Genomic DNA, 14,083 nt, shown 5'->3' with positions numbered 1-14,083 from the left:
ATGAAATTTTTGGAGAGAACAGGCTATGTCAAGAGCCTCTTTTTCCACCTGAGAGTAACACCGCTGAGCTGTAATGAACATTTAAACATGAAAGCAACAGATTGTTCAGAGTTGTTTGAATATCGGTACACTAGAATTGGACCGAGGCCATACTGTGGGGTGTCAGTCACCAAAATTATGTGCTGTTCTGGAGAGAATGTACCTAAGAAAGAGGCAAGACACACCAATAGGAAGGTGCAAAAATAGATGGAGCCCAAAGGAGTATTCAAAACCAGAACTTGTTGAGACTCTTCATCCACAGGAACCTGCAGACATGCTTCAGAAAAATCAATGTTAGAAAAGTTGTGGCCACCTGATATTTTTGCCACCAGTTCCTCCTGGCATAGGTATCCATGACTGACTAAGCATTGACAGTAGTACTGAAGTCACCATGCCGGCCAGAGTGGCCGAGCAGTTCTAGGCACTTCAGTCTGGAACTGCGCGACCACTACGGTCACAGGTTCGAATCCTGCCTCGGGCATGGACGTTTGTGATGTCTTTAGGTTAGTTAGGTTTAAGTAGTTCTAAGTTCTAGGGGACTAATGACCACAGAAGTTAAGTCCCATAGTGCTCAGAGCCATTTGAACCATTTTGAAGTCACCACAGAGGCAAATTTTCCTCACTAGCTACAATTCGCTAGCCATAACAGATTGCACCACCCCTACCAACTGAAGCTTGTCCAATTTGCCTTTAATTGATCTTCCAGAGTGACAGAAATAGGATGTGCATGACAAAACTGATGTCAAGCAGTGGATTTCAAAGAAATTTGAGCAGAGAAACTTGTAGCATACCCTATTCCAACCAAAAACTCCAGTTGAGAGTATGGAATCTGGTTGGACACAAGGTGAACTGTGCTGGTGATAGGAAATCCAAATGCTTGAGGTGCGCCCATCCTGAACAAGTTCTCAACACCGGGGTCAAAGGCCACCAAAAATGTAATGGAATGAACTACCAACTTCTAAGAAGCAGATGCTGTAAATTTTCCATGCAGCACAATATTCTGTTTGTTATAACTGACCAGCTTCTGTGTGACTGGTGATGGAGGCAGTGAGCCTAAACTCACATAGGTTTGAGAATTCAATTACATCACTGCAGTACCTGTGTTGACCTGTAGCCAGACCATTTGGCAAAAAAATGCTAAACTCAATAAACAACCAGGAGAAGTCAGAGACATTGGAGTCACACAGTTTGCGCCCATGTCTATATCCTGAGCAACCTTCAGTGAATGACATACAGAGGTGATGTGGCCTAATTGGTGGCAAGGGTTAGAAGTAGTCCAGTACTTGGGACATGCCATATGTTATGCTGAACAAAACAAAGGGAACAGGTTGGAAACAGAGAACACTGATGCTGGCATTGTGAGAGTCATGGCTGCTTGGTTTGGCCTTGGTCTGCTTGGTGCTGGGCCCACATGCTTACCACCATCACTGCCACTTCCTCGTGCAAGCTTTGTCACTCCATGTTTCAGTTTGGCCTGAGAAATTTCGAAAGATTGTGCTATTTACAGAACTTCTGTCAACAAGGAGTTTTCACAGAGTAAAGCCTTTTGGTGCCCTTCCTTGTTCGGAGATGACCAGAGAATTGCATCACGTACCATAGAATCTGCATAAGAGTCATTATGGGTGACAGCCACAAACTAACACTTATGGCTAATGCTGTGAAGGTCAGCTGCCCACATCCTATATCACTGGTTTTGTTTCTTACGGCATCAGTAGAATTCAAGTCATACCACTATGACATCAATATGTTTGTGACAGTTATTGGACAATAAACTGCTCATGTAATTAAAAGTGAGAGGAACCAGTTCTTGTAAAGGGGCAAGATGACACAGTAATTGATACAACTTAGGTGGAATCTATGGAAGGAATCAGGCTTTGTACAAATTCGAGTCTGTCACATTGAAAGTCAAAAAATACTGTCTAATTATCTTTTTGACAGCTTCCCAATCATTGGCTGAATCATCATGTGGAGGAAAAGTGGGTCAATAGACCAATGAAACAGTACCGTGTCTCTTAATGGAAGCCAGGAAATGGGTCACTGCTGAAGTAAGGTGTTCAATCAGTGCTGGTAGCACAGTGTCCATAATAGCTAAACCTGATGGAACTGTACTTAAAGACTGAATATGTGGAAACCATTCAAAATTCATCACCAATTGTATAGTAACCAAGTAATACATGAAACCAATCCAGGTAACACAAATGTGGCTTTATTCATAAAGCTCTGAACAATAACGGAAATAATCCTCTAATGACTCCACACATAGTAAGACAAAAGAATCATACAGAAGGAGCAACATAAGTGATTCATAGTAAAACTAATGTGAGTGGTACAAAGTAAAAGAATATAGTTCAAGTGAGTCAGTGCTGCTCTGTGAATACCAAGGCATGAGTCGCTGGTAGACAGCTTGGTGGAGACTGTCCTGTGCGTACACTTCCTACAGGTGGTCTGTGGTGATCAGCATGCACTGATGAAGTAGGAGGTTGATTTAAGTACACACACACTGCAGCACTGTAGTTGGTGGACTCATTCATGTTCACTAGTAGCACAATACAGCAGAAAGATAGAGAATAAAGGAGTGAATGAATAGTGCTGATGATTAACACAAACAAGGGCACAGGCTGTTGTCCCATTTGAATTTGATTACTGTGTGAACTAAATATCAAGTTGCTATAAACTGCCTAAAAATTTCTTCTATAAATTTTGAATCTCCTTCCCTCACCATCTTCAATATCAATTTCACATTACACCTGTTTATAAATATGTATTCCTTACATTTTATGACGTAATTACAGCATTGAGCAATGGAAATTAAATTTACCTAACTGCAGCGATGGAATTCCACCCCAAGCACGAAGAAAATCACCTTCATCAAAATATTTTACATCCGGTGTACTGGGAGAATGATCCGAGACAACAAAGTCTATCTCTCCAGAAGTCAAAGCAGCCCACAGTCTTTCCTGCAACATGATTCAGAGCTCAATGTGAGTTATATAAACAGAATCAGATAACAGCTAAGAAATGCAGTAAGGAATTGAGCCTCTGAAGTATGAGGAAGTGTATTTTGTTTGAACTTACTTAAGGAATACATAAGTTAATATATGAATGGCAACAATACATTGGATAATATCTAAATACCGACAAGTCGAATGTCAAATGTATCATTTTGAGTTATTGTTGTTTTTTTTCTATTATTTTTACATGCTTTCACAAATGAATTTTCAAGTATGATTATTTGTCTTCCAGTATTGGTACATATTTTTCACAAGGTATATATTTTTCACAAACTATCTTGATTTTAACAATATTTTGAAAATACCAGTACACTCTTGTATTCATGAATGTCTTGCATGCATTTGGCAGGTACAAAACAGTTATTGAGTTCTAACTCTAATGAATTTTCAGCAGAACTAAAAATCTAGAAAAAACCATAATGAAGTTTGCTATGAAATAGAAACAGCTGTAAAAATGTAAAATAATGGGAACTAAATAGAAAATTGAAAATATGTGTAATATTTTGTTTAGGAAGTAACATCATTGCCATTAAGCACTCATCATTGTCACTTAAGATTAACTGCCATACTTATTTAAGCATCATGCCTTAAAAGTGAAACAATTATGCGCATCTGCCCTTTATGAAGATAAGTGTTTCAAAGTATGATTAATGAGCTGGCACAGCAATTGACTTCTAGTGACTATACTGAGTGCCACATGACACCTTTATGTTGTTACTTCAATCCTCTTCATATAATCCTTCCTGGTATTTATCTTATGTTCTTTAGCAAATCCACAATAAAGACTTAAATCAGGATGGCAAGACACTGATTTACACCACCATTCTCCTGAATGTGAGTCCATTGTTTTCCCACTACACATTTCTCAGAAGACTATATTTACTCCACTTAAAGACATATGTTTAGTTAAACAATGGAAACTCCAGGAAGGAATATCAACAATGCAGGAAAAGATAGATTCCTGCTTACTGTAAAGACCACACTTGAACAGCAGACAGGCACAATTAAAAGATATTTACACAGGGCTTTTGGCCACAGTCTTCATCAGAAAAAGAGAAACACACACACACACACACACACACACACACACACACACACACACACACACACACACACCATTCATATACACAAGCAAACACACATGACTGCCAAATCTGGCAGCTTGGGCCAGAATCTTACATTTAATTATTATGATGAAATTTGAAAGCTATGTTCTGTCCAATAATTTCAGCTAAGTATAACATAGATATGTGACATAAAGAGATGGTAGGGGTGGAGATGGTCTTTGTTGCCATGTATTCTAGAGACCATATACAGTTCATAAACTGGATTTAAAAACAGGTCTTAGTGTAGAAACAAGATTTGAAGTATCAGCATTAAAGCTAGCTAGTGGTAAATTAAGAGTATTGCTGTAGTAAGGCTGCACAAATATTGTTGTATAGCTGACAATTTCTTACAAAACAGAATAAGTGGTTAACATTGTGTTTAGGAAATATAAGAATGTAGGCATTGCTTTACCTGGTGATTTTACTATAGGCTCCTTGAAGCACACTAAAAATTATGAACAATTAAATGATGTTCAACAAATCTTTGCACTTATAATTTGCCAGACAGATATGATAGGCTAACTAACAGAGAAAATAACTGTACCAATTCAGTGATTCAATGAATTAATATAACAGATACTTATGTCTGTGATAACTTTTACTAAATAGCTGAACTCCTGAGTATCAAAGTGGGCTTTGTTTGTGATGCGGAAAGAACCAATTTGTGGGTGCAAGTCATTGATATGAGGTGTCCGGGAAGGTTTGAAGACGACCTGCTTTGCAGATCTGGCAATTGGGTTGCCTAAATGCAGTTGTGAACTAATTCAATTTCACAAAACAGATATGAGGTATAACAATAAAACTTGAGGGCAGGACAGTATATAGGTGCAATTTATAGTTGTAAGGATTCTGCAAACCATTAGTATGCTTCCTTTTACCAGTGGGACACTGACACAAAGCAAAACATGCAACAAATTCCAATTGCTTCTCTGGTAACATATTGTGGGAAACATACATCTCAATAGTAGACAAAGTGTTAAAATGTCAGAGATTGGTCAGTAACATTTTCTGAATATTTTAGCATAAGAGACCTGTCATCTCTAGTGGGTTATTACAGTGTAATAATGTAGTTATCAGCTATATACATTGTTACCCAATTATCTACCACCATGAACCATGGACCTTGCCGTTGGTGGGGAGGCTTGCATGCCTCAGTGATACAGATGGCCGTACCATAGGTGCAACCACAACGGAGGGGAATCTGTTGAGAGGCCAGACAAATGTGTGGTTCCTGCAACCTTTTCAGTAGTTGCAGGGGCAGCAGTCTGGATGATTGACTGATCTGGCCTTGCAACACTAACCAAAACGGCCTTGCTGTGCTGGTACTGTGAATGCCTGAAAGCAAGGGGAAACTACAGCCGTAATTTTTCCCGAGGGCATGCAGCTTTACTGTATGGTTAAATGATGATGGCGTCCTCTTGGGTAAAATATTCCGGAGGTAAGATAGTCCCCCATTCGGATCTCTGGGTGGGGACTACTCAAGAGGACATCATTATCAGGAGAAAGAAAACTGACGTTCTACAGATCGGAGCATGGAATGTCAGATCCCTTAATCGGGCAGGTAGGTTAGAAAATTTAAAAAGGGAAATGGATAGGTTGAAGTTAGATATAGTGGGAGTTAGTGAAGTTTGGTGGCAGGAAGAACAAGACTTTTGGTCAGGTGAATACAGGGTTATAAATACCAAATCAAATAGGAGTAATGCAGGAGTAGGTTTAATAATGAATAAAAAAAATAGGAGTGCAGGTAAGCTACTACCAACATCATAGTGAACACATTATTGTGGCCAAGATAGACACAAAGCCCATGCCTACTACAGTAGTACAAGTTTATATGCCAAATAGCTCTGCTTCTGATGAAGAAATTGATGAAATGTATGATGAGATAAAAGAAATTATTCAGGTAGTGAAGGGAGATGGAAATTTAATAGTCATAGGTGATTGCAATTCGAGAGTAGGAAAAGGGAGAGAAGGAAAGATAGTGGGTGAATATGGATTGGGGGAGAGAAATGAAAGAGGAAGCCGTCTGGTAGAATTTTGCACAGAGCATAATTCAATCATAGCTAACACTTGGTTCAAGAATCATAAAAGAAGGTTTTATACATGGAAGAATCCTGGAGATACTAGAAGGTATCAGATAGATTATATAATGGTAAGACAGAGATTCAGGAACCAGGTTTTAAATTGTAAGACATTTCCAGGGGCAGATGTGTACTCTGACCACAATCTATTGGTTATGAACCGTAGATTAAAACTGAAGAAACTGCAAAAAGTTGGGAACTTAAGGAGATGGGACCTGGATAAACTGACTAAACCAGAGGTTGTACAGAGTTCCAGGGAGAGCATAAGGGAACAACTGACAAGAATGGGGGAAAGAATTACAGTAGAAGTAGAATGGGTAGCTTTCACGGATGAAGTAGTGAAGGAAGCAGAGGATCAAGTAGGTAAAAAGACGAGGGCTAGTAGAAATCCTTGGGTAACAGAGGAAATATTGAATTTAATTGATGAAAGGAGAGAATATAAAAATGCAGTAAATGAAGCAGGCAAAAAGGAATACAAGCGTCTCAAAAATGAGATCGACAGTGCAAAATGGCTAAGCAGGGATGCCTAGAGGACAAATGTAAGGATGTAGAGGCTTATCTCACTAGGGGTAAGATAGATACTGCCTACAGGAAAATTAAAGAGACCTTTGGAGATAAGAGAACCACTTGTATGAACATCAAGAGCTCAGATGGAAACCCAGTTCTAAGCAAAGAAGGGAAAGCAGAAAGGTGGAAGGAGTATATAGAGGGTCTATACAAGGGCGATGTACTTGAGGACAACATTATGGAAATGGAGGAGGATGTAGATGAAGATGAAATGGGAGATACAGTACTGCGTGAAGAATTTGACAGAGCACTGAAAGACCTGAATCAAAACAAGGCCCCGGGAGTAAGCAACATTCCATTGGAACTACTGATGGCCTTGGGAGAGCCAATCCTGACAAAACTCTACCATCTGGTGACCAAGATGTATGAGACAGGCGAAATACCCTCAGACTTCAAGAAGAACATAATAATTCCAATCCCAAAGAAAACAGGTGTTGACAGATGTGAAAATTACTGAACTATTAGTTTAATAAGTCACAGCTGCAAAATACTAACGTGAATTCTTTACAGACGAATGGAAAAACTGGTAGAAGACTACCTCAGCAAAGATCAGTTTGGATACCACAGAAATGTTGGAAGACGTGAGGCAATACTGACCGTATGACTTATCTTATAAAATAGATTAAGGAAAGGAAAACCTACATTTCTAGCATTTGTAGACTTAGAAAAGCTTTTGACTGGAATACTCTCTTTCAGATTCTGAAGGTGGTAGGGGTAAATAAAGGGAGCGAAAGGCTATTTACAATTTGTACAGAAATCAGATGGCAGTTATGAGTCAAGGGGCATGAAAGGGAAGCAGTGGTTGGGAAGGGAGTGAGACAGGGGTGTAGCCTCTCCCTGATGTTATTCAATCTGTATATTGAGCAATCAGTAAATCAAACAAAAGAAAAATTTGGAGTAGGTATTAAAGTCCATCTAGAAGAAATAAAAACATTGAGGTTTGCCGATGACATTGTAATTCTATCAGAGACAGCAAAGGACTTGGAAGAGCAGTTGAATGGAATGGACAGTGTCTTGAAAGAGATGAACATCAACAAAAGCAAAACAAGGATCATGGAATGTAGTTGAATTAAGTCGGGTGATGCTGACGGAATTAGATTAGGAAATGAGACACTTAAAGCAGTAAAGGAGTTTTGCTATTTGGGGAGCAAAATAACTGATGATGGTTGAAGTAGAGAGAATGTAAAATGTAGACTGGCAATGGCAAGGAAAGTGTTTCTGAAGAAGAGAAATTTGTTAACATCGAGTATAGATTTAAGTGTCAGGAAGTTGTTTCTGAAAGTATTTGTATGGAGTGTAGCCATGTATGGAAGTGAAACATGGACGGTAAATAGTTTGGACAAGTAGAGAATAGAAGCTTTCGAAATATGGTGCTACAGAAGAATACTAAAGATTAGATTGGTAGATCACATAACTAATGATGAGGTATTGAATAGGATTGGGGAGAAGAGAAGTTTGTGGCACAACTTGACTAGAAGAAGGGACCGGTTGGCATGACATGTTCTGAGGCATCGAGGGATCACAAATTTAGCATTGAAGGGCAGCGTGGAGGGTAAAAATCGTAGAGGGAGACCAAGAGAGGAATACACTAAGCAGATTCAGTAGGATGTAGGTTGCAGTAGGTACTGGGAGATGAAGAAGCTTGCACAGGATAGAGTAGCACGGAGAGTTGCACCAAACCAGTCTCAGGACTGAAGACAACAACAACAACAACATGCCCAATTATCTTTGCTTCTGTGAAATACTTGGACAACAGTGAAAAATGCCCATAATTTGTAACCATCAAAAATTCTAACACAAAACACAGAATAATGCAAGAAGACCTCATATGCATAAGCACTATGATGTTTTTGCCATAACCATGGGATCAGCTCTGAACAGCTTTGTTATACTGCTTATAATTTAACAGTAGTATGTGATACATCATTTTAATGTACTTCATGTATGACCAATGTTATTTTACAACTTACTGCCATCACTGTGTAACATTACACAGTATGATAATTTGACTTCAAAGGATTGTAAATCAGTGCAAACTTATTAAATGACAAAATAATTTTTCATTATATAAATAAGTTATATAATAAGCCTTGAATGCAGATTGGAATAGTGTATGTTGTACAAAATAACATTGATTTAGGTATGACATTACCACTATTAAAGATAAAGGAAATACTAATTTAATTTTAATGAAATTCACACATTGTAATGTTAATTGTGAACAATATTCATCTTGCAAAATTTATCATTGTAAAACTGTGCATTTTACAAAATAGTTTATTTCAAATATGATTTTGTTATCTTTTGATCTTCATATTACACGTTAAATTATTTGTATTGATTTCTTTTCATTGTAATTTACATGTAAAATTAATTGTAATAATACCTAAAACTGAGTGCATTTTCAAGATGTTATATAAGTGAGTATGGCTGTGACTGCAGGCTAAGTACAGTTATGGCTCAGATAATTTTCAAAGACTGGGTTTAAATGTATCAGCAAAATGTAATTGATGATAATGAAAAATTCTGAATTTATCTATTGCATCAGGAATAAATTATAAGATGTATACAAATATTGTCAGATTATTGTTTTTATGGCCAAGAACCTCATACCTGTTTATCTGCACAGAAGAGAAGATGTAATATTATTTTCGTTCTAATTGTATCCAAGTAGTTGCTGCCATGTGGCAATATGTTTGGGTTGCTGTATCAACCAAATCACCAGTTAAATGATACTGTATTTTATATTTCCGCAAAAGACAGACAATTTTATGTTGAAACAATTGGCTAATTATGGTTACTGGCATGTTAGAAATGGGGCTCATTTGCTGGTATAATTGTGTAATATTTTTTAAATGTGACACTAAAATTATGCTCCGCATTTGGTTAAATAAATGAAAACATTGTATAGAGCAAAAAACCAGAAAAGGAATGAATAACAGGAATGAAATAATGTTTAACTAGTGGACTGGACATTGACTTTAAATAAGAAAAGAGATAGGTTCCAGAACTTGTTATTATTTTACTCCAGGCTCATTGTAATGTGGTAATGTGTAATTCTCAGAAACATTGTATGGTATTTTCTTAAATTTTTGAACTGTTTGTAAACTGAAATACTAGTACGATGAAATTAAATTTCAAATTGAGTCACAGATGATAAGGAGGAGTGATTTTGGATTAATTTGAAAGGAAATAGAAATGCTTATGAAAGGACTGAAGGAGATACAGTTTTGATCATAGAATCATAAAAATGAAAGAACTGGAAAATTTTTAAGTCGACCAGATAGTTAAAAAATAGGCTGAGTCATGAACAAGAAGCCCAAATCAAGAAATTGAACAAAAAAAAAACAGATAGAATAAAAAAATGAAAGTATTGGCAAAATTTAAAGTCAAACAGAGCTAGAAGTCCAGATCACAAAATTGAACAAAAAACCAGATAATAAAATTAATATGCTAAAAACTGAAATTTATAGTCAGGTAGTAGAGACAAATAGAAAAATTTTGCTTGTAAGAAAAGAACTAGGAAGTGAAATTCAGAACAATAATGGTGAGCTAGCAGAAACTGAGTCAGAAATCCTTGAATTAAAATTTACTGTAAAAATGAGGAAGGAACAGTTAAATATTCAGGTGGAATTTGGTTTAGAAGTTGAGAAAAGTGCTGTATTTAATGATGAAAATTGTGATGTTCCTGTACCTGATGTCTGACATACTGGTAATCATTAAGTGAAAGCTACTGTTTGCTTTGAAGTAGATGATGCCGATGGGGAGACAAAAGGTTTTCTTGTTTTGATAGATGTTTGAAATATGTACAATTTGACATGTTCCATATCCTTGCGATTCACTCACTTCCAGGTTCTATGGAACATGAAATAAATAAATAAGTAAAGATGAGTTTCTGTCAGAGAAAAGTGAAAGCATAGTATCTGAGATGTCAAAAGAAGATGAATTTTCAATATTAAATTAAAAAAAAAAACTAGTCAAAGTCCATTCTGTGTAAAGAAACTTTTTATAAAAGAGTGTCTAACTTTTTGTAAACAACTGCAGCTTGACTGGTGGGATAAGTATAAGAACAAATTTTGTAATCAGTTTAAAAGCAATTCAAAGGATTTAGTTGCAGTGTAGTATATTATGCTGATTCAAGTAGCAGTAAGTCTACGCTAGCATACTTGTTCTTTCTTATTCAACTTTTGAACTGGTTGACATATTAACTTTGCTATATAGGATTATATGCTAGTGACTGTGTTGAATTATAAGAATTTGATCTAATAACATACTGTCTTCCATATTTTAGTATGGTTTGCACTGAAGAATTTTGTTTATGCTCTGTAGTTACATTTCATATAGCTTTGCTGTAATGTTGAAGGTTTATTTTATATAAACACTCAGAAGGACATACACATATTGTATGTTATGTGCTTGGCATGCATGGGGCCTCGAGCTGTTGTAGCACTTCTGCCATTTCAGTTTTCTGTGGTGTCTTTCATCTTATATCTTTTCAGTTTGTTAAAGCTATGTCTTCCTGTCACTGATATCAATTCTCTCAGTTTTTAGTCATAGATTAATTATTTTAGAATATGATCTCACAGTGATTAAAGAATTTGCAAAACATTATGCTTAATTAATGAAAGACAGTACGTAGCTTCAGAAATTAATTTGATGTGTGAAATTCCTTAATAACATTGCTTCAAGTTTGAGCAATAAATTTGTTTCACTGTAATTATACTTAGCGTGGTTTGGCAGTACATCTTGCTACTTCTTTTGATTGCACTCAAATAATAATTATGCTTCATCTTATGAAATTGCAATTACAATAAGGTTAATAATGTGGGAGACAGGGAGACCAGATTTGTTGCCTTTACAGTCATGCTACAGTTTTTTTGTGGCTAGAACTGCTTTTACTAACTATCCCATTTGTACTTAGAGGCATTTATTAAGTATTAGACTAGATAAGGAAAAATGTTTTGTGCAGAGTGAGGCCATACAAAATAATGAAGAATCTTGTCAAAATGAGAACAAACTAATACTGAATAATGCTATTAATGAGGATGAATATGTGATGTCTGCTGTGAGACCTTGATTAGATAGATAATGACACACTATTTTCACAATGTTTCAGTTAGGTGAGAGGTAGCTGTCAATTGAAGCATTTAAGATTTATTGTGAGATGATATGATTATGATGATGTATTGGGTTTTATGGAGTATTATGATGATGATGATCATGATGATGATTATGAGGTCTGAGGTCTTAAATATGTTATTTACTATTAAGAAGAATATGATAATGAAGTTATGGTTAGGGATTAGTTGTCGTGAGATAAAATGGATTATTTTTATTGAGTCATGTATAATGTGTTTTCACTGAATATTTGTTGAAGATGAGGTGACATGCTGCTATCCACCATGAATACCATCTGAGAGATAGTATAAATGAGTTTTGACAAACAAGGGCATTGCAGTTGATGTCGAATGTAACAAAGGATCTGGGGGATCAATATCACTGGATTGATGAAAATTCTGATTATTATGGTATAATTTAGACAAATTAACTACGCTTTTACAGTAGTATTGTGAAGTCATGTTTCTGAAGACGACTACAACTTACTTTTGTGTTTTGTACACAGTAGCAATTAGTTGCCACTTAATAATAAACATCTGGAGATTACGATACTTTGTTTTTGTACATTATTAAAAGCACTATTGTTCACCAGTATGAAGAACTGACTTGTTTACATGGTGATGGATATGGAATGTTGCTAAATGAGTAAGCTATTGATCATTTTTTTCCTCTGTTACTAATAAAAATATTACTCAGTAATTTAATTCTTATGGATAATCTATATGTAAATATGCTTTGTAGTTTTGTGTAATAACGATGAATTTCTTTCAGCATTGTGATGATTCGTGGATCGCATGCATTACACTATCAATTTTTGACACATGTGGTGCCCACAGTTGACAGAAATGTATTTGTTCCTTCTACATTAAGTATTCAAGTAATTAGCTTAGGCTAGTATCAATGAAAGAATTTTTTAAATGCATGCTTATGAAATTGAGCTGATTCTTTTCACACTGGAGTTACTTTTCTATGTTTAGCAATGATCATATACATATTGTATTATGCATCCACCAAAAATTTACTGTTCTTTCATGCATACTTCATTTCGTATACCTAGGGCTGATTCAACAAAATGATGTAACATGATTCATAGAAGGAAAGAGATGTAGAGTTTATGCAAATTTCATGAAGGAGATGAAAGTAGATGAATGGTTCCAAGACACAAGAAACAAGGGAGAAAAAAGAAGATGAAGACTAATTAATTATTTTCCTTGATGCATAATATACAACAAACAATTATATAATTAGGTATGTTTGAAAATAAACGCCAACAGTTACTATTTATAGGTGCTCCTGTAACAAATAAACACCCATCCTGATCCAGTTTTGCCAGTGTCCACTCAATGCTGACACTTAAAAATATTTTTTCAATTTTCCAATTTTTTATGTCACATGCATTTTCCAGCAGACAATCATGTATAAATTTAATGCATGGAATTCTGGGTGTGTGTGTGTGTAAGCATGTGATTCAGCTTTTAAGTACACATTGTCATACATAATACACATGTCGCAAAAACTTTTGCATCACCACTGTTCCGAGAGTTCCAGAACCTGTACAGAAAATTGCAATAGAGATCAACATAAACATCATTTCTGCCCTTTTTATTGCTCATGAAAACTGCACATTGCATGTTTCACCACCATACAGCAAGACCTTCAGAGATGGTGATCCAGACTGCTGTACACACCAGTATCTCTAATACCCAGTAGCATGTCCTCTTGCATTGATACATGCCTGTATACTATCCACAAGTTCATCAAGGCAGTGTGGGTCTAGATTGTCCCACTTCTTCTGATTCGGCAGAGATCCCTCAGAGTGGTTGGTGGGTCACATCGACCCTAAATCACCCTTTTCAATCTATATCAGGCATATTCGATAGGGTTCATGTTTGACGAACGTGCTGGCCACTCTAGTTGAATGATGTTGTTATACTGAAGAAAGTCATCCACAAGATGTACATGATGGGGGTGTGAATTGTCATCCATGAAGACAAATGCCTCACCAATATGCTACCAATATGGTTGCACTATCAGTCGGAGGATGGCATTCACATACTGTGCAGCCATTACAGCATCTTCCATGACCGCCACCAGTGTACACCAGCCCCACATAATGCCACGCCAAAATAGCAGCGAACCTCCACCTTGTATCACTCACTGGACA

The 14,083-nt window shown here is 36.4% G+C and overlaps 1 protein-coding gene across 1 annotated transcript in view; it reads right to left on the bottom strand.

Annotated features, from left to right (window-relative positions):
* Nucleotides 1–14,083, bottom strand: part of LOC126356044 (allantoinase) — a 224,317-nt gene that overhangs the window by 48,947 nt on the left and 161,287 nt on the right. The window contains exon 9 of the mRNA XM_050006723.1: nucleotides 2,858–2,996. Within this exon, the coding sequence (XP_049862680.1) occupies nucleotides 2,858–2,996 (139 nt within the window). The remainder of the gene's footprint in view (nucleotides 1–2,857; nucleotides 2,997–14,083) is intronic.

The sequence above is a fragment of the Schistocerca gregaria genome, chromosome 3, assembly GCF_023897955.1.
Source record: "Schistocerca gregaria isolate iqSchGreg1 chromosome 3, iqSchGreg1.2, whole genome shotgun sequence".
Taxonomy (NCBI): Eukaryota; Metazoa; Arthropoda; class Insecta; order Orthoptera; family Acrididae; genus Schistocerca; species Schistocerca gregaria.
Note: the sequence above shows the minus strand (reverse complement) of the source record. Positions and strands in the feature narration are given on the sequence as shown.